The sequence below is a fragment of the Anguilla anguilla genome, chromosome 1, assembly GCF_013347855.1.
Source record: "Anguilla anguilla isolate fAngAng1 chromosome 1, fAngAng1.pri, whole genome shotgun sequence".
NCBI classification, from domain to species: Eukaryota; Metazoa; Chordata; class Actinopteri; order Anguilliformes; family Anguillidae; genus Anguilla; species Anguilla anguilla.
In genome coordinates this window covers 86,917,861-86,943,855 of record NC_049201.1, presented here as the reverse complement: position 1 = coordinate 86,943,855, position 25,995 = coordinate 86,917,861, and the positions used below count along the sequence as shown (strand labels likewise).

Here is a 25,995-nt window from a genome sequence, read left to right as displayed (position 1 = left end):
AACACACCCCCTCTCTGAAGACATACCCTCTGTCTAAAGACACACCCCCTCTCTGAAGACACGCCCCCTCTCTAAAGACACGCCCTCTCTCTGAAGACACACCCTCTGTCTAAAGACACACCCCCTCTCTGAAGACACACCTTCTGTCTAAAGACACGCCCCCTCTCTGAAGACACGCCCCCCTCTCTGAAGACACACCCTCTGTCTAAAGACACACCCCCTCTCTGAAGACACGCCCCCTCTCTGAAGACACACCTTCTGTCTAAAGACACGCCCCCTCTCTGAAGACACGGCCCCCTCTCTGAAAACACACCCCCTCTCTGAAGACACACCCTTTGTCTAAAGACACACCCCCTCTCTGAAGACACGCCCCCTCTCTGAAGACACGCCCCCTCTCTAAAGACACGCCCTCTCTCTGAAGACACACCCTCTGTCTGAAGACACGCCCCCTCTCTAAAGACACACCCTCTCTCTGAAGACACGCCCCCTCTCTGAAGACACACCCTCTGTCTGAAGACACGCCCCCTCTCTAAAGACACACCCTCTCTCTGAAGACACACCCTCTGTCTGAAGACACGCCCCCTCTCTGAAGACACACCCTCTGTCTAAAGACACGCCCCCTCTCTGAAGACGCACCCTCTGTCTAAAGACACACCCTCTGTCTAAAGACACGCCCCCTCTCTGAAGACACACCCTCTGTCTAAAGACACACCCCCTCTCTGACGACATGCACCCCCTGAAGACACGCCCCCTCTCAGAAGACACAGCATACACACCCTCCGTCCCCCAGTAAACCCCCCATGATGATATCCCACCCTCCCATTTATTTATTTATTTATTTATTTATTTATAATTATGATGCTTGTCTGTGTAAATGAAAGCACTGGAAACCCTCTCAGTTCATTGATGTAATGCATTCTGCTAAGCACCATGAAACAGATAATTTAAGCTGTTTGTTTGGTCCACATGACTCTGCCAGCACTCCTGCAAGCCTGTTGCCATGACTCACCTTCTGACCTTCGACCCCCTTCGGGCCTGCTGGCCCAGGCTCTCCCTGTGCAGAGACAGATAGCTGTCAGTCACACCTGCAGACACCTGTCAGTCACACCTTACAGAGCTCATGTGTGGAGGGTAAGGGCAAGCAGAGGGGACTCACTCTGTCTCCTTTAGGCGCACACACACCTGGATCTCCCTGCAAGCAGAGAAACACAAACCATGAGCACACACACACCTACACTCACACACACACACACACACACTCTTTCTCACACACACACCTTCTCTCTCTCTCTCTCTCTCCCACACACACACACATACACACACACATGTTCTCTCTCCCACACACACACACACACACACACGTTCTCTCTCTCACACACACACACACACACACACTCTTTCTCACACACACTCTCTCTCTCTCGCTCTCTCTCTCTCCCCCACACACACACATACACACACGCACACGTTCTCTCTCCCACACACACACACACACACACACACACACACACACACACACGTTCTCTCTCTCACACACACACACACTCTTTCTCACACACTCTCTCTCTCTCTCTCTCTCTCCCCCCCACACACACACATACACACACGCACACGTTCTCTCTCCCACACACACACACACACACACACTCCTCCAGCAGGGGGCAGTAACTCACCGTCTCTCCCTTCTGCCCCTTCCTGGCATCCTGCATAGGGTTAGGCTTCACCCCATCTGGCTCTGTGCACGGCTCCCCCTACAGACACATGGGGTAAAAACAAGGATAAACACACCTCCACAGGGGTAATAATGCATCCACGGGCAGAAAACAGCAAATCACAAAGAGACACAATGGGACAGGTCAAGCAGCCAATCACAGAGACACAGTATATAATGAGACAGGTCAAGCAGCCAATCATAGAGACACAGTGTACAATAAGACAGATCAAGTAGCCAATCACAGATACACAGTGTACAATGCGACAGGTCAAGCAGCCAATCACAGAGACACAGTGTATAATGAGACAGGTCAAGCAGCCAATCACAGAGACACTGTGTACAATGAGACAGGTCAAGCAGCCAATCATAGAGACACAGTGTACAATGAGACAGGTCAAGCAGCCAATCACAGAGACAGAGGATGATAAACTGACCTTTTCACCTTTGGATCCATCTGACCCTGGTTCTCCCTGTAAATGGAAAAACTATAAATCAAATGACTTAAAGCAGAGAGAGAGACTAATCTCTACAGAACCGCCATAGAACAGCCCAATAGGAAGAGACTGCTCCCTACAGAACCAGTGCAGAACAGCCCAGGAAAGAGAGACTGTTCCCTACAGAACCAGCACAGAACAGCCCAACAGAGAGAGACTGTTCTCTTAAGAACCAGCACAGGACAGCCCAACAGAGAGAGACTGTTCCCTACAGAACCAGCCCAGAACAGCCCAACAGAGAGAGACTGTTCTCTTCAGAACCAGCACAGAACAGCCCAGCAGATACTGTTCCATACAGAACCAGCATAGAACAGCCCACCAGAGAGAGACTGCTCTCTTCAGAACCAGCACAGGACAGCCCAGCAGAGAGAGACTGTTCCCTACAGAACCAGCCCAGAACAGCCCAGCAGAGAGAGACTGTTCTCTTCAGAACCAGCACAGAACAGCCCAGCAGAGACTGTTCCATACAGAACCAGCATAGAACAGCCCACCAGAGAGAGACTGTTCTCTTCAGAACCAGCACAGAACAGCCCAGCAGAGAGAGACTGTTCTCTACAGAACCAGCACAGAACAGCCCAGCAGAGAGAGACTGTTCTCTTCAGAACCAGCACAGAACAGCCCAGCAGAGACTGTTCCCTACAGAACCAGCATAGAACAGCCCAGCAGAGAGAGACTGTTCTCTTCAGAACCAGCACAGAACAGCCCAGCAGAGACTGTTCCCTACAGAACCAGCATAGAACAGCCCAGCAGAGAGAGACTGTTCTCTTCAGAACCAGCACAGAACAGCCCAGCAGAGACTGTTCCCTACAGAACCAGCATAGAACAGCCCAGCAGAGACTATTATTACCATGTGCTAACTGTACAGGTGCTCTCATATTAACCTGCGCTAACCGCACAGGTGCTCTCATATTAACCTGCGCTAACCGCACAGGTGCTCTCATATTAACCTGCGCTAACCGCACAGGTGCTCTCATATTAACCTGCGCTAACCGCACAGGTGCTCTCATATTAACCTGCGCTAACCGCACAGGTGCTCTCATATTAACCTGCGCTAACCGCACAGGTGCTCTCATATTAACCTGCGCTAACCGCACAGGTGCTCTCATATTAACCTGCGCTAACCGCACAGGTGCTCTCATATTAACCTGTGCTAACTGTACAGGTGAAATAAGGTGGTGCCTGATACCTGGAGGAGACCACACCGACATTTACACAGCAGGTACCTGCACCTACCTTAGGGCCTGATGTCCCATTCACACCCTGAGGACCCTGAGAGACAGAGAGAGACAGAGAGAGAGAAAGACACACAGAGAGAATGTAGAAGACAAATTTATCTCAAGGAAAAGGAACACAGCAGACTTGAACTGGCAGCTCAGTACAGCACTAAGGAGCATTTACAGCACCGTCACTAATGAAACATGACAAGGGAACGACCTTCTACAGACCGCCAGACTCAGCACTCAGCAGTGTGCCTGTGCAGCTCTTCAGCTTCCTGTCGAATTTAACACTCCTGCAATGCACGCTACACTGGCTTTAAGAACGGCACACACACATACTCACACACACATTCAGACTCACCCACACACACACACACACTCACACACATTCAGACTCACCCACACACACACACACACACACACACATACTCACACACACACACACTCACACACACAAATACACACACACACATACTCACACACACATTCAGACTCACCCACTCACACACACACACTCAGACTCACACACACCCGCACTGAAGACTCACATTCAGACTCACACATACATACTCACACACACAAATACACAGACACGCACACACACACACTCAGACTCTCATGCACTCACACGCACACACACACACACACACTCACACACACAAATACACACACACACATACTCACACACACATTCAGACTCACCCACTCACACACACACGCACACTCACACACACACATCCACTCACACACACATGTACACTCACACACACATTCAGACTCACCCATTCACACACACACACACATTCAGACTCACCCACTCACACACAAATTCAGACTCACCCACTCACACACACACGCACACTCACACACACACATCCACTCACACACACACGTACACTCACACACACATTCAGACTCACCCACTCACACACACACGCACACTCACACACACACATCCACTCACACACACGTACACTCACACACACATTCAGACTCACCCACACACACGCGCACACACACTCACACACACACACACATGCGCACGCGCACACACACACACACAGCTGGGTAAGAGTCCTGCGGGGAGTTTTATGAAGCACTTGGCGCTCTGGTGAGAGCTGATCAGAGCCCAGTGTCGCTGCACAGTAGAATGACGCAGATCAGTTCTGAACAGCTGCAGAGCAAAGTTATTATAATAAATGGTGAAGGTTTCTGAGAGAGGGCCAGGAACCCCAGAGCCCTGAGACCTTCCATCCTCTTAAGCCCCCCCCCCCCCCCCCCCCCCCCCCCCCCCCGCCACCAACCAACACCAGCCCCCCACTCTGCCCCTGCCCCCCACCCTGCCCCTGCCCCCGGCCCCCTGCCTCGTCCACAGATTAACAGGACCAACTGCACTTTCCATAAACAAACATGATCAACCCAGACCCCCCCCCCCCCTCCAGACAACACCACCCCACCCTTCTCCCACCCCCCACCCCTGCCAAACCCACACAGCACCACTGCAGTAGTTTCACGTGTTTTACATTTATAATAATTATTGTTTGTGTAACTTTCCAGCACTCCATCCCATTAATGAGGCCTCTCCTTAAAGATGAGGAAACAGACATGCTGGAACCAGCTGCTCACTCCAGTGCGTATCTCAGCGCACTGATGCAACCGATAAAAGGCATTCTGGTAACCGCTGTTAAAGCGCACGCCTGAAGCAGCTTGTTGGGCCGCTCGACTCTTCCAAGCCGCGCGCTGAGTAATTCTGCCTGCGTGCTGCCGTGGCAGCGCTCTGCCCCAACGAGCTGCTTGTGTAATGTTTAGGGAGGAGGGCAGAGAGCAGGTTTGTACACATGTTTCTGTTTGAGGCTTTGTTAAAGCGGAGAGGCTGTGCGGGACGCCCCCCACAGTCACAGTTTACTCAGGCCTCTCTGTGAGAGTTGGGGAACGCAAGGGGAACACAAGCTTCGGGAGTCACAGCTGTCAGCTGCACAGCGGGGAGACCGCTTACACTGGCACACGCTATCGCCATGGGAACAGAGCTACTCTGAGCCTACTGTCACACACTATCGCCATGGGGACAGAGCTACTCTAAGCCTACTGTCACACACTATCGCCATGGGGACAGAGCTACTCTAAGCCTACTGTCACACACTATCGCCATGGGAACAGAGCTACTCTAAGCCTACTGTCACACACTATCGCCATGGGGACAGAGCTACTCTAAGCCTACTATCACACACTATCGCCATGGGAACAGAGCTACTCTAAGCCTACTGTCACATGCTATCGCCATGGGGACAGAGCTACTCTAAGCCTACTGTCACACACTATCGCCATGGGAACAGAGCTACTCTAAGCCTACTGTCACACACTATCGCCATGGGGACAGAGCTACTCTAAGCCTACTGTCACACACTATCGCCATGGGGACAGAGCTACTCTAAGCCTACTGTCACACACTATCGCCATGGGGACAGAGCTACTCTAAGCCTACTGTCACACACTATCGCCATGGGGACAGAGCTACTCTAAGCTTACTGTCACACACTATCGCCATGGGAACAGAGCTACTCTAAGCCTACTATCACACGCTATCGCCATGGGAACAGAGCTACTCTAAGCCTACTGTCACACGCTATCGCCATGGGGACAGAGCTACTCTAAGCCTACTGTCACACACTATCGCCACGGGGACACAGCTACTCTAAGCCTACTATCACACGCTATCGCCATGGGAACAGAGCTACTCTAAGCCTACTGGCCTACACAATCGCCATGGGAACAGTGCTTCTCTAAGCTTATGGGCCTACACTATCGCCATGGGAACAGAGCTACTCTACGCATATGGGCCTACACTATCACCATGGGAACAGAGCTACTCTGAGCCTACTGGCACACACTATCGCCATGGGGACAGAGCTACTCTAAGACTACTGGCACACGCTATCGCCAAGGGAACAGAGCCAACAGCTGTAAGGAGCCTGCTCAGGCAGAACAGGAGAGAAACAGCTGACTGTGTTGGATTTGGTGTGTGTGTGTGTTTGGTCATATGTATGTGTCTGTGTGTGTGTGTGTGTGTGTTTGGTCATATGCATGTGTCTGTGTCTGTGTGTGTGTGTTTGGTCATATGCATGTGTCTGTGTGTGTGTGTGTGTGTGTGTGTGTGTGTGTCTGTGTGTGTGTCTGTGTGTGTGTCTGTGTGTGTCTGTGTGTGTGTCTGTGTGTGTCTGTGTGTGTGTGTGTGTGTGTGTGTGTGTTTGTCTGTGTGTGTGTGTGTGTGTGTGTGTTCTTGTGCACATTGTTTGGTGGAAGGCTCTCGCTGTTGCTGCCTGGCTATGAGGTTATTATTTATCACAGTAAATCAGTACTGTTCTGCTCCTCTGTGAAATCCAGCCATCGTAACGCACACTCACCGGGGGGCCCTGTTCTCCCAGTCCCGGGGCCCCACGCTCCCCTTTGGGCCCCAAATCTGGAACCAGCACTGGACATGGCTCACAGGGGTCTCCCTAAAACACAGATCAACACAGACGCAGACCGACAGACAGACAGACAGACAGACACACACACGCACACACACACATGAAATGGCCAAACCCAAAGACACAGAAACAGAGGTATGGGGGTGGATGGAGAGCTACAGTGTGACTGCATGGGACTCACCTTCAGACCCTGATCCCCAGCTGGGCCTTGGGGTCCCTAGAACACACACACACACACACACACACACAATCACAATCTACCAACCTCACTATGTCAATCTCCACCTCTCTGACTTCTAGGAAATGCGATGCGATGTCATGAGCTAATGATGTCATTCCACTATTATGTCATGTCAGCACAATATCACAAGCAGATGAAATAATTTAATGTGTGAGGTCACAATGAGATCACAGCACTCACAGGGTCTCCAGGGTTACCATCTGTGCCAGGAGTCCCAGAATCCCCCTGCAGAAGAGAGTGTGTCACCATGGCAACAATTACTCTATATAACAAAGCCAAATGACAAATACTCCCCAAATAACAAATACTTTAATGACCACAGTGAGTCAGGACCTCGGTTTAACGTCTCATCCGAAAGACGGCATCTCCTACAGCACAGTGTCCCCGTCACTGCACTGGGGCATTGGGGTTTTTATTTGACCAGAGGGAAGATTGCCCCCTGCTGGCCCACCAACACAACTTCCAGCAGCAACTCAGTATTCCCTGGTGGTCTCCCATCCAAGTACTAACCAAGCCCACACCTGCTTAGCTTCAGCCAGTCGGCAGGAGCAGAGTGCGTGGTGGTATGGCTGCTGGCAAAATAACTAAATGTCAATGCAAACATAAATATAAAACTTAATAGTCATGAAAGGCAACTCTGAACACTCTAGCAGTTCTCCAAGAAGCACACATAACACTTAATTTATATTGGCCTTGGAGAAGGACTTCTGTTTGGCCCCAAAGTGGTTCTGGATTCTAAAATCTGGCAACCCTGCGCAAGGAGATCCCCTCCTCCCCGCCCCCCCCCCCCCCATACCTTGGCCCCTTTGGTTCCGGGGGGTCCTCCAGGCTTCCCCTGAGAACAGAACAGGGCTCTGTTAATGAGGCATCTCATTGGCTCTCATCACAAACCCCTCCCACTCCCTCCTGGTCCTGAAAGACTCACAGTGTCAGACACAGTGATCCATTATGAGTGAAAGAGAGAGACAGAGGTTCCTTTCTGTGTTAGCGCAGACTGTTGAGATTTGGGTTAGTGTGGTATTCAGGGGGTGTTGAGTTTTGGGGTGAGTGTGGTATTCAGGGAGTGTTGAGTTTTGGGGTTAGTGTGGTACTCAGGGGGTGTTGAGTTTTGGGTTAGTGTGGTACTCAGGGGGTGTTGAGTTTTGGGGTGAGTGTGGTACTCAGGGGGTGTTGAGTTTTGGGGTGAGTGTGGTACTCAGGGGGTGTTGAGTTTTGGGTTAGTGTGGTACTCAGGGGGTGTTGAGTCTTGGGGTGAGTGTGGTACTCAGGGGGTGTTGAGTTTTGGGGTGAGTGTGGTACTCATGGAGTGTTGAGTTTTGGGGTTAGTGTGGTACTCAGGGGGTGTTGAGTTTTGGGGTGAGTGTGGTACTCAGGGGGTGTTGAGTTTTGGGGTGAGTGTGGTACTCAGGGGGTGTTGAGTTTTGGGTTAGTGTGGTACTCAGGGGGTGTTGAGTTTTGGGGTGAGTGTGGTACTCAGGGGGTGTTGAGTTTTGGGGTTAGTGTGGTACTCATGGAGTGTTGAGTTTTGGGGTTAGTGTGGTACTCAGGGGGTGTTGAGTTTTTGGGTGAGTGTGGTACTCAGGGGGTGTTGAGTTTTGGGGTGAGTGTGGTACTCAGGGGGTGTTGAGTTTTGGGGTGAGTGTGGTACTCAGGGGGTGTTGAGTTTTGGGGTGAGTGTGGTACTCAGGGGGTGTTGAGTTTTGGGGTTAGTGTGGTATTCAGGGGGTGTTGAGTTTTGGGGTGAGTGTGGTACTCATGGAGTGTTGAGTTTTGGGGTGAGTGTGGTACTCAGGGGGTGTTGAGTTTTGGGTTAGCGTGGTACTCAGGGGGTGTTGAGTTTTGGGTTAGTGTGGTACTCATGGAGTGTTGAGTTTTGGGTTAGCGTGGTACTGAGTGACTGCTGAATTTGAAGGTCAGACTGGTACTCACAGGGGGACCTGGTATCCCGATCCCAGGTTTTCCAGGACGTCCAGGTAAACCTGGTTTCCCCTCCCGCCCAACCGCACCTGTGGACCCCTGCAAAGAGGGAAAGATTCACAGGACATATCCATATGTGCTCAGGTACACACACCTGGACACACACATGCATACACACCTGGAGACTCAGGTACACACACCTGGACACACACAAACACATGCACTCAGAGACTCAGGTACACACACCTGGACACACACATACATACTGTATGTACCTGGAGACTTAGGCATACACGCCTGGACACACACATGCATACACACCTGGAGACTCAGGTACACACACCTGGACACACACATACATACTGTATGTACCTGGAGACTTAGGCATACACACCTGGACACACACATGCATACACACCTGGAGACTCAGGTAAACACAGTGGAACACACAGGTAGAGAGAGCTGGGGAGCTCAGCATTTGGGATGTGTTCTTTTATAAACCTGATACTGACCTTCAGGCCTTTGGGCCCGACAACACAGAATGAGCCTTCTGCACCCTGGAGAGAGAGAGAGAGAGAGAGAGAGGGGGGGGGGGGGGTGGGGGGGGGGGGGGAAAAAATATTCTGTAATTAAAATTGAATTTCTAAATAAATATGAACTAATTTAAGAAGTAGCAGCTGATTGGATCATTGCTGCCCACTACGTAAGAGCTGAAGGCCAATGGGAATGCTACTATAAACCTAAAGACTGGTGGCCAATCAGAGCACAGCTGTACAATACCAATTGATTTACAGCCAATCAAAAGACAGCTGGACAGTACGTGCTGACTGACAGCCAATCAGAACATAGCTGATACTGCTACTCACGGCTTTTCCTGGGACCCCTTTGACACCAGGAAGACCTCTGGCTCCTTTGTCACCTTTAGACCCCTGCAAAGACAGAGAGAGCAAGAGAGAGAGAGAGAGAGTGAGGAAAGAGAAGATAAACAGAGAGGTCTAAAAATGTGAGCGCAGACAGACAGACACAGACAGACAAACAGACAGACAGGCAGACAGGCTGACAGACACATAGACAGACAGAACGGCAGATGGGCTGACAGATAGACAGACAGACAGACAGGCAGACAGACAGACAAACAGACAGACAGGCAGACAGGCTGACAGACACATAGACAGACAGAACGGCAGATGGGCTGACAGATAGACAGACAGACAGGCTGACAGATAGACAGATAGACAGGCAGACAGGCTGACAGATAGACAGACAGACAGGCTGACAGACACATAGACAGACAGACAGACAGACAGGCTGACAGATAGACAGACAGACAGGCTGACAGACAGACAGATAGACAGACAGGCTGACAGACAGACAGACAGACAGACACAGACAGACAAACAGACAGACAGGCAGACAGGCTGACAGACACATAGACAGACAGAACGGCAGACGGGCTGACAGATAGACAGACAGACAGGCTGACAGATAGACAGACAGACAGGCTGACAGACAGACAGACAGACAGACAGACAGACAGGCTGACAGATAGACAGGCTGACAGACAGACTAATGACTCACCTTAAGTTTCAGGGCCCAGGTGCCCCAGTTATGAAGCTCTCCCTGACAAACAAACAAAAATAAACACGCTGAGAAACTGACGCCTAAAAGAGTCAGACAGAGGACTGATAGGATGGGGGGGGGGCACGCCCTCCGACCACGCCCATAAACTCACCGCCACGCCCTCCAACCACGCCCATAAACTCACCGCCACGCCCTCCGACCACGTCCATAAACTCACCGCCACGCCCTCCGACCACGCCCATAAACTCACTGCTACGCCCTCCGACCACGCCCATAAACTCACCGCCACGTTTGCCTCCCCCGGCTCTCCCTTCTGGCCCGTCTCTCCCCGGGGTCCCTCTGAGCACTACAATACACACAGCCAATCAGAACACATAATCAGTGTAACACACAGCCAATCAGAGCACATAATCAGTGTAACACACAGCCAATCAGAACACAACATCAGTGCTGCCTCAAGCACACAACACAGACCAGACCAAAGTCCCTGTACAGAAATCAACAAAACTGACCAAACTATACTTACTGAGCTTGGGAATCTCGATCCAGCACAGCCCAGCCCCTGGGACAAAATAATAACACAGGTTCATTTCATTCATTTATACAGAACCAGTCACACACATCACACTATTCTACACACCACTCCAGTACTCACATCTCTTCCCTGGCTGCCTGTTAAATTTAGACTTGACCATGACATTCTACTCCTAACACAGGGGTTTAAATGGTTTGGTTCACTTACAAGATACAGGCTATTTGGAAATTCCAAGTATATCTAAAATTACAATGGGAGGTACAGCCATCTCGTGCAGAGCTCCTGTCTGATGGAATAATCTCCTTTTGCATGTTCGAGATGCAAAGACACCCTACTCACCGGATCTCCCTTCTCCCCTTTAAAGGCAGAAAGTCCTGCGTTTCCCAGATTACCCCCTTCAACCTGTCATACAAACACACATTGCAACCCGTTACACAAACAGCCTTAAGCAGGCAGTATACTTTGTAAGAAGTATAACATTTTTAGCAAAACGAAGCAATGAGAACAACTGAAGAACAAAAAGATGCGGTGTTGTGTGTTTGTACGGTGCAGTGTGCGATGGCCTCCAGGGAGAACTTTTGGAAAACTTCTTTCTTGTTCTCTGATCTCCCCCTCTCAGCTATTGGTCCAAATATCACATGGTTGGTTACGTCACGGTTGAGAGTTCAGAGGGCAGACTTCACATGCTAATGTACGGAGAGTCAGCGCCAATCTCTCTTCTGTAGAGCTGGGAATTCTGTGAGTTCCCGCATGTTTGATGAATGGTGCTACTCGTTTCAGCAAGTCATAAAAATGCCTAGCACACATTCGGAAATAAGAGAAAGTGGACCCCCTCGTCTAAACTCCGGATTTGCCGAATGTACAGACAAAACTCTCCATTCTCCGTCCTACTCTGATTTAGAGGCCGAACGTACCATCTCCTTCGCCTTTATTTCTTCTTTTGCACAGCTAGATAAACTAAAGCCACTTTAAACACTTTTAACTTTTTGTTTTGTGTTGTGATCTCACGTAGCCCTTCTCTTTATACAACCATGGTGTAGCCGAGAGACGGAGGTCTGGGCAAGATTCCAGCCCCAGTTAATAGCTGCCTCGTAATTATTTGTAATTATTCACGCCCCAGCGGCGTGGAGTGACATCAAACGGTGCGGTGTTCTCACTGAGTATACCGACAACAGTGTTCGTGGACATGTTCGCCGATGGTTCTCAATCCTGAAGTTCTTTCTTCTTACTGAGTATACTGCCAGCTTTACACACTAACACACACAGCGCTGTATAACTCTGCTACACAAACACACACGAGTAAATTAAAACCTGCTACACAAACACACAAACACACACAGTGCTGTATAACCCTGCTACGCAAACACACACAAGTAAATTCAAACCTGCTACACAGACATACACAGTGCTGTTTAATTCTGCTACAAAATCGCACACTGTTTAAACCTGCTACACAAACACAGAGACATTTAAACCTGCTACACAAACAATGCAACACCATTTCCACCTGATACACACACACACACTTCAGACCTTTTTATTGGAGCATAGATCTATTTGGGTGACATTAGCCTGCAAAATAACTGCAAAATAAGTTGCAAAAGAGTTTTAAAAAAATTTGAAACTGTAAGAAGCAAGCTCAGGAGTCAGCCAATGATGGAGGGGCGTTTCCTCAGAACCAGCCAATGAGGCTGTGGTGTTTCTCAGGAGCCAGCCAATGATGTGGCAGCATTTCTCAGGAGCATGCCATTGAGGCCATAGTGAGATGTGACAGATGGGCTGTATGACCTGATACTGAGCAGAAGTGACCAGAACTACTGTGCTCTACACCTCTATCACATCCAGCTTCAGCTCTACTCCTGAATCACATCCAGCTTCTGCTCTACTCCTGAATCACATCCAGCTTCAGCTCTACTCCTGAATCACATCCAGCTTCGGCTCTACTCCTGAATCACATTCAGCTTCGGCTCTACTCCTGAATCACATCCAGCTTCTGCTCCTCAATCACATCCAGCTTCTGCTCTACTCCTGAATCACATCCAGCTTCTGCTCTACTCCTAAATCACATCCAGCTTCAGCTCTAAACCTGTATCACATCCAGCTTCTGCTCTATTCCTAAATCACATCCAGCTTCTGCTCTATTCCTAAATCACATCCAGCTTCTGCTCTATTCCTAAATCACATCCAGCTTCGGCTCTACTCCTGTATCACATCCAGCTTCAGCTCTACTCATGTATCACATCCAGCTTCAGCTCTACTCCTAAATCACACCCAGCTTCTGCTCTACTCCTAAATCATATTCAGCTTCAGCTCTACTCCTAAATCATATTCAGCTTCAGCTCTACTCCTAAATCATATTCAGCTTCAGCTCTACTCCTAAATCACACCCAGCTTCTGCTCTACTCCTAAATCATATTCAGCTTCAGCTCTACTCCTAAATCATATTCAGCTTCAGCTCTACTCCTAAATCACATCCAGCTTCTGCTCTACTCCTAAATCACATCCAGCTTCTGCTCTATTCCTAAATCACATCCAGCTTCTGCTCTACTCCTGAATCACATCCAGCTTATGCTCTACTCCTGTATCACATCCAGCTTCTGTTCCTGAATCACATCCAGCTTCAGCTCTAAACCTGTATCACATCCAGCTTCTGCTCTACTCCTGAATCACATCCAGCTTCGGCTCTACTCCTGAATCACATCCAGCTTCGGTTCTACTCCTGAATCACATCCAGCTTCTGCTCCTGAATCACATCCAGCTTCTGCTCCTGAATCACATCCAGCTTCTGCTCTACTCCTAAATCACATCCAGCTTCAGCTCTACTCCTAAATCACACCCAGCTTCTGCTCTACTCCTGAATCACATCCAGCTTCAGCTCTACTCATGTATCACATCCAGCTTCAGCTCTACTCCTAAATCACACCCAGCTTCTGCTCTACTCCTAAATCATATTCAGCTTCAGCTCTACTCCTAAATCACACCCAGCTTCTGCTCTACTCCTAAATCACATCCAACTTCAGCTCTACTCCTAAATCACATCCAGCTTCTGCTCTACTCCTGTATCACATCCAGCTTCAGCTCTACTCCTGAATCACATCCAGAAGCACAGATACTTTGCTTCTGGACACACAGATATTCACATACTGAAGCACAGACAACCCACCCAAACACAAAGAGTCATGTTCCCTCAGATACCGACCCAAACACAAGTACTCCTGTTCCCTCAGATACCGACCCAAACACAAGTACTCCTGTTCCCTCAGATACCGACCCAAACACAAGTACTCCTGTTCTCTCTCCAGCACACCTAGCCAAGCAGTAAATAATCTTCTCTCTTCCTTGTACATCCAGCTCATCCATAAATACTCACAACTTCCAAACCAAACACTGGCCTGGTCTTCCGCATCCAAATACACACAAAAACACACACACACAAATGCGTGCATGCACAGACACACTCACTCACAGACACACAGACACACATACACAATCCCACTGTGCTTTTAAATCAGGTGTGTGGATCTGGCTGTGGATCTGGCCTTGTAGCACACTCATATAAATCACGCGATCATCAGTCGCAGTGCTACCCCAGCGTGGGGCTCCTTGCACACAGTGATGCTGCTCTCACTGTTTCAGCTCTCTGGCGGCTCGTAAACCTGCCGCTTTATGACGGTGATGAAGCGCTCAGTCTGAGCTCCGGTCTGAGCTCTGCTCCACAGCCCAGCAGCACAGCCTCCCAGTGGAGCGGCACTGATCGCCCTGAGCGCCACACGCTAAAGAGACAATCTGCCCCAGGGACGGCCTCCCATACACACCGGGACCCACACACCATAAGACCCGTACGCACCGGGACCCACACACCATGAGACCCGTACACCATGAGACCCGTACGCACCGGGACCCACACACCATGAGACCCACACACCATGAGACCCGTACGCACCGGGACCCACACACCATAAGACCCGTACGCACCGGGACCCACACACCATGAGACCCGTACGCACCGGGACCCACACACCATAAGACCCGTACGCACCGGGACCCACACACCATGAGACCCGTATGCACCGGGACCCACACACCATGAGACCCATACACCCTGAGACCCGTACACCATGAGACCCATACGCACGCACCGGGACCCACACACCATGAGACCCGTATGCACCGGGACCCACACACCATGAGACCCGTATGCACCGGGACCCACACACCATGAGACCCGTACACCCTGAGACCCGTACACCATGAGACCCATACGCACGCACCGGGACCCACACACCATGAGACCCGTATGCACCGGGACCCACACACCATGAGACCCGTATGCACCGGGACCCACACACCAGGAGACCCGTACACCATGAGACCCGTACGCACCGGGACAACAGCTGTCCCGGTGCGTACGGGTCTCATGGTGTGTGGGTCTCCTGGTGTGTGGGTCCCGGTGCATACGGTGCATACCACCCATACCCACAGGTAAACCCACCCACACAGGTAAACCCCACTTACACACACAGGTGAACCCCCATGCACACCCACAGGTAAAACCACACCCATACCTACAGGTAAAACCACCCACACAGGTAAACCCCACTTACACCCACAAGTGAACCCCCACTCACACCCAGAGGTAAACCCCATTTAGAGACAGAGGGTGTAGTTACCTGGGCATTGGACTGTAGCCCCAGATCAAACCGGTTGCTGAAGAAGCTGCTGTCTGTGTCTCGCCGACTCTTAACGGCACTGGGGGGGCACTGCAGGAAGGGGGGGGGGGGAGTCAGCATCCTGCCCCTTCTGTGATAAATACAGCACCCAAACCACACCTAGAACCACACTCACACTACACCCCACCACCTAAACCACAGGAAAAGATTAAGAGGAAAGGCTAACTCCTGACAGGTAGACTGTTCCAGGTGAGCCTTCCGGAACTCCTGGCAGGTAGACTGTTCCAGATGAACCCTCCGGAACTCCTGGCAGGTAGACTGTTCCAGATGAGCCCTCCTGAACTCCTGGCAGGTAGACTGTTCCAGCTGAGCCCTCCGGAACTCCTGGCAGGTAGACTGTTCCAGATGAGCCCTCCTGAACTCCTGGCAGGTAGACTGTTCCAGGTGAGCCCTCCTGAACTCCTGGCAGGTAGGCTGTTTCAGGTGAGTCCTCCGGAACTCCTGGCAGGTAGACTTTTCCAGTAAGCCCTCCTGAACTCCTGGCAGGTAGACTGTTCCAGGTGAGCCCTCCTGAACTCCTGGCAGGTAGGCTGTTCCAGGTGAGCCCTCCTGAACTCCTGGCAGGTAGGCTGTTCCAGTGAGCCCTCCTGAACTCCTGGCAGGTAGACTGTTCCAGGTGAGTCCTCCTGAACTCCTGGCAGGTAGACTGTTCCAGGTGAGCCCTCCTGAACTCCTGGCAGGTAGGCTGTTCCAGGTGAGCCCTTCTGAACTCCTGGCAGGTAGGCTGTTCCAGTGAGCCCTCCTGAACTCCTGGCAGGTAGGCTGTTCCAGTGAGCCCTCCTGAACTCCTGGCAGGTAGACTGTTCCAGGTGAGTCCTCCTGAACTCCTGGCAGGTAGACTGTTCCAGGTGAGCCCTCCTGAACTCCTGGCAGGTAGACTGTTCCAGGTGAGCCCCCTGGAGCACATCTGTGATCACTCTCTCACAAGTTTCCGTGGCAACCTGTCCTACCCCACATTACACGTTCAGCGTGTGCAATCCGGGCTCACCAGCAGGGGGAGCTGAGCCTGGTTACAGTGTGATGAAAACCAGTGGTTCTCCTGGGTATCCCTGTATATGCTGGTTTTTGTTACAGCCAATTACTTGCTCAAGGTTGTTGAATAGATGTTTAAGTTCCTTCATCATTTTTATTTATTTATTTATTTAAATCATGATTTAAACCATGGCGACGGTTGTCTGGTTGCTGTGTGTGATTTAAACCATGGCGACGGTTGTCTGGTTGCTGTGTGATTTAAACCATGGTGATGGTTGCTGAGTTTCAGCCTCTGTCAAACGGTCATCCCATGATTGGTTAAACTCTCTTGCATCAGATGATGATTAAAAGCAGCAGTTTGGCTCTCAGAACACGCCAGTGATGCGCACACACACACACACACACACACACACACACACACACACACACACACTCTCACACACACACACACACACACACACACACACACACACACACACACACACACACACACTCTCACACACACACACACACACACACACACACACACACACACACACACACACACACACACACACACACACACACACACACACACACACACACACACACACACACGACAAACATATTTATGAGTTCACCTCCCGCTCCGTCTCTGGCTCTCCACTTAAAAAACACTTTAAAATTCATATGAATTTAGTTCAGTTGGCTTTATGGGCATTAAGATCTCTACTCAAACACACACACACACACACACGCACACACACACATGCACACACGCACGCACGCACGCACGCACACACACACACACACACACACACACACACACTCTGCTTCCTCACCCAGGATCCAGGGATCTCACAGCACACCTCCAGCTCACCAAGGGAGGGGTCACAGTACAGCATCACCTGCTGAACATCCAGCTGAGGTGGGAGGAAGGGGGGGAGGAGAGAGAGGGAGAGGGGGAGAGGGAGAGGGAGGAGAGAGGGATGGGGAGAGGGAGAGGAAGAGGGGGAAAGAGGGGGGACAGGGAGATGGAAGGGAGGAGAAGTGAAAGAAGTATAGTTTTGTGTTTTAAACAGTCAGAATTCTTGTCTTGTGAACCAAACTGAGTAGATGGCAACTCTCCTCCACACAGTGACTAACTGCCCACCCCTTGCCCAGTCTACCCCCACCCCTCCCAGCCCTGTCGTACCTGTGCAGGGCTCCTGTCCGTGGAGTGGGTGCCCAGGTGAGTGTGTCCCAGTGTGGTCAGCCGTGCCCTGGGTCCCAGAGGCCTGGTCTCTATGGAGCCGCAGTCCACATACAGCGAGGCCACACCCTCCTGCACGCTCAGCACAACCTTGTGCCAATGGGAGTCAAAGAGCGACCCTGACCCCTCCCCGCTGAACACACAGCCAATCAAATGCTCCCTGAGCCCAGCTCCGCCCCCCTGAGTCCAGAGCAGGGAGAGGGTACGCCCCGCCCCACTGAGATCCAGAGAGAACTGAGGGAGGTAGAGAGGGAGGGAGGGAGAGAGAGACAGAGAGGGAGGGAGGGAGGGAGGGAAATAGAGAGAAGTAGAGAGGGAGAGAAGGAGTGATAAAAAGAGAGAGGGAGGGAAGGAGAGAGAAAACATTAGATGAGTGATGTGACTGATGCAGCTGATGTTGGTTTTCAAATGGCTTTGACAGACAGGTGGCGGCTGACGATGTAACAGCATGGCAGAGCCGAACGGGAGGAGATGGGGGGTGGGGGTGGGGGGGGGGGGTAATATCTCTGTAAGCTGCAGTGAGAGGCAGAAGGTGGAGAAGCCACAGGTGCGGGGGGGGGGGGGGGGGGGTCCTTGGGTAGTGTCCTGTTCATGCGGGGGGGGGGGGTGTACCTGGGGAGTGTCCTGTTCATGCAGGGGGGGCGGAGTGTACCTGGGGAGTTCCCTGTTCATCTGTCAGCAGCAGCAGGGACACCTGGTCCTGCACAGACCTCTTCCTCACCCGCAAGGTGAAGACCAGCGTAAACTCCTCAGGTACACCGTCAGGAAACACCTGTCTGAGGAGAAGCCTGTCAGCTGAGCGTGCACACACACACACACACACACACACTCACACACACGTGTCGATGTGTCAGTGACTACTATCCACAGAATACTTCAGGAACAAACTATAGAAGCTACACTGCAAGACACAAACCACTAGTTTGCCACAAAAACAGGATGGCCAGGTTACAGCTTGCTTAGAAGTACCTAAAAGAGCTTGCAGAGTTCTGGACAAAGGACTTGTGGATAAACAAGTCCAAGATTCATCTGTTTCAGAGTGATGCCAAGAGCAAAGTATGGAGGCCAATAGGAACTGCCCAAGATCCAAAGCACGCCCCCTCATCTGTGAAACATGGTGGTGAGGGGTGCTATGGTTTGGGCATGTGTGGCAGCCACAGGTACTGGCTCAGTTGTCCTCATTGATGATGTAACTGCCAATAGCAGCAGAAGTGTACTGAAGCATCTTATCTGCTCAAGTTCAACCACATGCCTCCAAATGCATGGCATTCACTGTAGAGGTTTTCCTAGGCTTACCAGGCTCTTTGTGATTTCTGAGCTCACCAGTGCTCTCCTACCAGTTGATTTTGTTCAGCCTAAGGTTAGGCCTATGTTTTTTTTATTTCTCAGTCACATGATGGCTTCTTAGACTTCCTAGCACAACACTGCTCCTCATGTTGACACACGTCAATAACAGATTGCAAAGGCAATCAAAAGGCTAGACTCAAGACTAGATACTGAAAGCTCTCCTATACCTGCACTAAGGATGCAATTGAACACACTTGACTAATCAGAAACGCCCATGAAGCCATTTGTCCCAAACATTATGACACCCAGAAATGGGGGGATTAATTATTTTTAAAAGTGCTGTAATTTCCACATGATGAAACCAAAATGTATACAAAATGTCATTTAACTAGAAATACCGCCTTGTGGTTGTATGCCTCTGCCAACCAGTAGCCAGTTTGGATATAAAATGTCATCACTTCATCGTTTTATCCTATTAGACATTTGTGTGAAACTTTCTCATAATTATCATATGAATTATTGAGTTATGGCCAAAAACGTGTTTTGTGAGGTCACAGTGACCTTGACCTTTGCCAAATTTGAAGAAATTCCTTCAAGGCGTTCCTGAGATATCGAGTTCATGAGGGAATGGGACAGATGTGAGGTCACAGTGACCTTGACCTTTGACCACCAAAATCTAATTGGTTCATCCTTGAGTCCAAGTGGATGTTTGTGCCATATTTGAAGAAATTCCCTCAAGGCGTTCCTGAGATATCGCGTTCACGAGAATTGGGATGGATGGATGGATGGATGGATGGATAGACAGAAGGACGGACGGACGGACGGACGGACAACCCGAAAACATAATGGCTCCAGCCACGGTTGTGCCGTCACAGAGGCATAATAAAACCTGAGAATCTGCACTAACCACATACAAATCTAAAACTGTACAGAGTACACAGCCAAATCAAGAAAAAAATACACCTTTGTCCCAAACATTATGGTGCTCACTATACATAAACACAAGCACACACACACACACATACACACACAAGCACGCACACACACAACCAAACACACACACACACACACACACAGTCATGCATTATGGTTCCCTGTGGTGAATTAAGAAACCCATTAATAAATTTAACTTAAGTCTGTCAGCACTGACAGCTCGTCCTGGCTTATTGCTCTCCTGTTTTTCCCGTTGCCACGGCTGCAGGGCGGCCCCACCCCTCTCCATGCTGTCAGTGGCTCATCACTCAGGCTGCGGCAGAGAATTCCTCCCCGGTCGGAGATTTCAGGGTTTTGTTCTCCAGTGGGAACATGCCACTCCAAACCCGGACAAGCTCCGATCTGCAGCTACGCAGGCCAGGAAGGGAGAGCTCCACACTGCTCAGACATGCAGCACTATTACACTGCCCTTATACACACACCACCTTTACACTACCCATATACACAACACCTTTACACTTCCCATATACACAACACCTTTACACTGCTCATACAACACTGTTACACTGTGCATACAACACTTTTACACTGCCCATATACACACACAACACCTTTACACTGCCCGTATACACAACACCTTTACACTGCCCGTATACACACACCACCTTTACACTGCCCGTATACACAACTTTACACTGCTAAAAAATACTACACCTTCACACTGCCCGTATACACACAACACTTTACACTGCCCATATACACAACACCTTTACACTGCCCGTATACACACAACACCTTTACACTGCCCATATACACACAACACCTTTACACTGCCCATATATACACAACACCTTTACACTGCCCGTATACACACAACTACTTTACACTGCCCGTATACACACACCACCTTTACACTACCCGTATACACACACCACCTTTACACTACCCGTATACACAACACCTTTACACTGCCCGTATACACACACCACCTTTACACTGCCCGTATACACAACTTTACACTGCTAAAAAATACTACACCTTCACACTGCCCGTATACACACAACACTTTACACTGCCCATATACACAACACCTTTACACTGCCCGTATACACACAACACCTTTACACTGCCCATATACACACAACACCTTTACACTGCCCATATATACACAACACCTTTACACTGCCCGTATACACAACACCTTTACACTTCCCATATACACACCACCTTTACACTGCCCGTATACACACACCACCTTTACACTGCCCGTATACACACAACACCCTTACACTGCCCGTATACACAACACCTTTACACTGCCCGTATACACACACCACCTTTACACTGCCCGTATACACACAACACCCTTACACTGCCCGTATACACAACACCTTTACACTGCCCGTATACACACACCACCTTTACACTGCCCGTATACACAACACCTTTACACTTCTCATATACACACAACACCTTTACACTGCCCGTATACACACACCACCTTTACACTGCCCGTATACACAACACCTTTACACTTCCCATATACACACAACACCTTTACACTGCCCGTATACACAACACCTTTACACTGCCCGTATACACACCACCTTTACACTGCCCGTATACACACACCACCTTTACACTGCCCGTATACACACAACACCCTTACACTGCCTGTGTATACACAACACCTTTACACTGCCCGTATACACAACTTTACACTGCTAAAAATACTACACCTTCACACTGCTCAGATATACTACACCTTTACACTGCTCAGATATAATACACCTTTACACTGCCCGTATACACACCACCTTTACACTGCCCGTATACACACAACACCTTTACACTGCTCATAAACACTGTTACACTGCGCATACAACACTTTTACACTTCTCAGACTTGCAACACTTCTACACTACTCAGATATTCTACACCTTTACACTGCACAGACATGCAGCAATTTTACACTACTCATAGAACACTTTTACGCTACACTTTTACACTGCTCATACAACACTTTTACCCTACACCAGGGGTCCTCAATCTTATCCAGAAAGGGCCGGTGTGGGTGCAGGTTTTTGTTCCAACCAAGCAGTTACACACCTGATTCTACTAATCAGCCACTAGAGTCTTTGCTAAGGACCTTGATTAGTGGAATCAGGTGTGTCACTTTTACACTGCTCATAGAACACTTTTACACTACACTTTCACACTGCTCATACAACACTTTTACACTGCTCATAGAACACTTTTACACTACACTTTTACACTGCGCATACAACACTTTTACACTACACTTTTACACTGCTCATACAACACATTTACACTACACTTTTACACTGCCCATACAACACTTTTACACTGCTCATACAACACTTTTACACTACACTGCCCCTACAACACTTTTATACTACATTTTTACACTGTTCATACAACACATTTACACTACACTTTTACACTGCCCATACAACACTTTTACACTGCTCATAGAACACCTTTATATTACTCAGATATACAACACTCGGGTTACAACAAGAGAAAGAGTGCATGAGAGAGATGGAGATGGAGAGAGAGAGAGATGTAAAGACAGGGAGGGCGTATGACTCTTACCTGGTTGCTGTGGTGACTGAGACCCTGCCCAGCCTCAGGACCACCGAGCCTTTTGGGTTCCAAATCTTCTCCACCTCAGGGGCCTCCCACAGAGACAAACGCTGCACCAGATTAAAACCTGCAGCCAATCAACCAATCACAGAGTCAAACTCTGCACCAGATTAAAACCTGCAGCCAATCAACCAATCACAGAGTCAAACTCTGCACCAGATTAAAACCTGCAGCCAATAAACCAATCACAGAGTCAAACACTGCACCAGAATAAAACCTGCAGCCAATCAACCAATCACAGAGTCAAACACTGCACCAGATTAAAACCTGCAGCTAATAAAACAATCATACTGAGGTAGATGGGGTAGGTTCAGTGTGTTAAACACACAGGACTGAGGCAGATGGGGTAGGTTCAGTGTGTTAAACACACAGGACTGCTGTAGATGGGGTGGGTTCAGTGTGTTAAACACACAGGACTGCTGTAGATGGGGTGTGTTAAACACACAGGACTGCTGTAGATGGGGTGGGTTCAGTGTGTTAAACACACAGGACTGCTGTAGATGAGGTGGGTTCAGTGTGTCATGGAGAACAGCCTCAGCAGAGCTTGGCCCTGAGGATGCAGGTAAGCTGCGTGGAAAAGCGGATTTACTGCACCTGTGATGTTCGACCTGGCCCCCTGGGGAACATCCCAGTCTTCCACCTGCAAGGGAGGACAGCGGACACCTGGAGAGGGACAGACAGACAGACAGGCGGACAGACGGACAGGTGAGGGAAACAGAGGTCACCACAGCACAGTCAGAACAGGGAAGGGAGATGGTTATTCATCTCCCCCTGCTAATTGAAGGATTTTTTATGGTTACCTGTCACCTGTTACAGGTGTGTGTCTGCATCACTGTACCTGTAACAAGTGTATGTAAATGCTAAGACTGTACCAGTAACATGTGTATATGGGGCCACAGTACCTGTAAAAGACGTCTATGGGGCTACTGTACCTGTCACAGGTGTGTATGAGGCCATAGTACCTGTCACAGGTGCGCATGGGGCTACTGTGCTTGTAACACGTGGGTATGGGGGTACAGTACCTGTAACAGGCGCGTATGGGGCTACTGTACCTGTAACAGGTGTGTATGGGGCCGTAGTACCTGTAACGTGTGTATGGGGCTACTGTACCTGTCACAGGTGTACGGCTGCCTCCTGTGGTCTGAAACAGGATGTGATAAAACAGCAGGATGGAGAGTGCTGAGGACCACATAGTCTCATCCACAGGTGTTCACCTGACTTCTACCTGAGAGAGAGAGGGAAAGAGAGAGAGAGAGAGAGAGAGAGGGAGGGAGGGAGGGAGAGAGAATGCTTTCTGTAATTAAATTGAAAAGAGAAGGCGGGGGGACAGTAAAGCCAACACCCTGCAGTAAAAAAAATAGCACGCGGCCTTTCCTGGCAGAACATCACAGAGCGTGCCAGGAATACGGTCTCTAAGAAAAAGATATACACATGCGCGAGACTTGGTCCTTCAGAAAGATAAGGCGATTCCTATCCGCATTTACAGGAAAGGGACCGCTGCCATTTCACCAGATACAGTCACTCATTCTAGTAGTATCCTCACTGCCAGATGCTAGTAGCTAGAAAACTTATATTGCCCCGTCGGGGACAGTGGAAAAATTGACTTGGCAGATAACATTTCAGAAGCATGATACACGCACTTTGTCGAGACGCCTGAAGCAAGGATTGCGTAACTCGTTGGAGTGGGTCTTACTACGCAGGCCTCGCCTCGCAAGTTCTGGGAAAATACATCGTACTAACTAACAGCTAACCCTTTCAAAAACGCAACCCTAAAAACACCAGTTTTAACTCATGTGTTCACGTGACCGAAACGCAGACTCGCGCGCAGCAACCTGTTGTTGCCTGGGACGCCTGCCTGTGCATTCGCGCAACATCCATACACTATCTGGCGCGCGGAAAGAGCGCGTGCAGTGGCTGAACCGCTCGGAATCTTCCGTGCAACTCGCACAACTAACAGGAGATGCTTAACAGTGATGCTACAATTTCGATTTACAAATATATCTCCAGGGAACGTGACAGTAGCCCGTTTAAAAACCTCAGATGGCGAGTAAACTGGCACGATGACGTTTGCCAATCGCAAAACATAGAAATTTCCACTTTTTGCTAAAACGCTTTGAAGAATTCGTCTGGCGCTATAATTCCTACGTGCATGATAAAAAAGTATGTTCCCCTACCTGGTACAAGCGAATAATAACTTCACTGATATCCACATTAATCCATCCATCCAAAAATATATCTCCTAGTAAACAGAACCATTCAAAATGTCATCCAGCGAGTTCGTAAATTCCCTTCCTTAGTTATAAAGTGAAGGAAAATCTATTTCTCGTTGGCATTCCCGGCGACACCCCTCCTCACGCCGATGTTTTTTCGGAGTTCTTCGAAGACTTCCTTTTCTGTGTGTTTTTCTCTTCCTTTCCTTTTCAGATATTTTAGCCAAATTTACGGTGACATCACCTAGTCGGGGAATGGAAAACACGCCGCGGGCGTTACTGCCTTGCTACATTATTATGGTTTCACACGTGCCGTTCATCTTGATTCATTTCTTTAGGATTCCAGAGCGCGCGCCGATCGGATTTTTTTTTAATCTGCGCGTGTCGGGTTATTTGTCGGTCATACAAACTATTAGGTTGGCGCGTGGCCGGCGCCGGGCACTTCTACCATTCACAATCCTTTGCAAAGTGCTCTCTTGGGAATGACGGCTTTCACTTTTGCCACATGCGCTAAATAGTTGTAAACGTCATAAGATCACAGCGATGAGTGGGAGTCCCGGGAAATAAATATGAACTATTTTCACGCGCGTCTTCCCTATAAACTTTAGTATTACTATGTAAATATTTTATGATGCGGTTGCTTAGTTGGTCTTCACACATTAAGCTGTTTGTAAAACAGTATTTATGCACTCAAAAGTATTTTACACTGCACTTAATAGAAAACTGTAATCATGTTCAGTTGTTTTAAACATAATAATTACCATCCTGTACACGCATTTGATTTTGAATTGCAGTTCAC

General features: G+C 49.5%; 1 protein-coding gene across 5 annotated transcripts in view; it reads right to left on the bottom strand.

The window, feature by feature from the left end:
* LOC118232866 (collagen alpha-1(XVI) chain-like) overlaps positions 1-25,649 on the bottom strand; it is a 54,398-nt gene extending 28,749 nt beyond the window's left edge. Inside the window, exons 1-24 of one of the 5 annotated variants that reach the window (XM_035428055.1) lie at positions 25,161-25,648; positions 24,097-24,211; positions 23,581-23,649; positions 22,936-23,053; positions 18,752-18,875; positions 18,043-18,333; positions 17,690-17,770; positions 15,837-15,926; positions 11,506-11,568; positions 11,158-11,193; positions 10,915-10,977; positions 10,629-10,670; positions 9,917-9,979; positions 9,563-9,607; positions 9,063-9,149; positions 7,930-7,968; positions 7,314-7,358; positions 7,074-7,109; positions 6,827-6,919; positions 3,442-3,477; positions 2,149-2,184; positions 1,674-1,751; positions 1,157-1,192; positions 1,010-1,054 (exon numbers count right to left, since the gene is read on the bottom strand). In XM_035428055.1, the coding sequence (XP_035283946.1) occupies positions 1,010-1,054; positions 1,157-1,192; positions 1,674-1,751; positions 2,149-2,184; positions 3,442-3,477; positions 6,827-6,919; positions 7,074-7,109; positions 7,314-7,358; positions 7,930-7,968; positions 9,063-9,149; positions 9,563-9,607; positions 9,917-9,979; positions 10,629-10,670; positions 10,915-10,977; positions 11,158-11,193; positions 11,506-11,568; positions 15,837-15,926; positions 17,690-17,770; positions 18,043-18,333; positions 18,752-18,875; positions 22,936-23,053; positions 23,581-23,649; positions 24,097-24,178 (1,698 nt within the window). In that variant the 5' untranslated portion in view covers positions 24,179-24,211; positions 25,161-25,648. Of the gene's footprint in view, positions 1-1,009; positions 1,055-1,156; positions 1,193-1,673; positions 1,752-2,148; positions 2,185-3,441; positions 3,478-6,826; positions 6,920-7,073; positions 7,110-7,313; positions 7,359-7,929; positions 7,969-9,062; positions 9,150-9,562; positions 9,608-9,916; positions 9,980-10,628; positions 10,671-10,914; positions 10,978-11,157; positions 11,194-11,505; positions 11,569-15,836; positions 15,927-17,689; positions 17,771-18,042; positions 18,334-18,751; positions 18,876-22,935; positions 23,054-23,580; positions 23,650-24,096; positions 24,212-24,626; positions 24,741-25,160 lie in introns of those variants that run through there. The other 4 variants (XM_035428066.1, XM_035428084.1, XM_035428093.1 and 1 more) reach the window with 4 other exon arrangements.
* Positions 25,650-25,995: the final 346 nt, after the last annotated feature.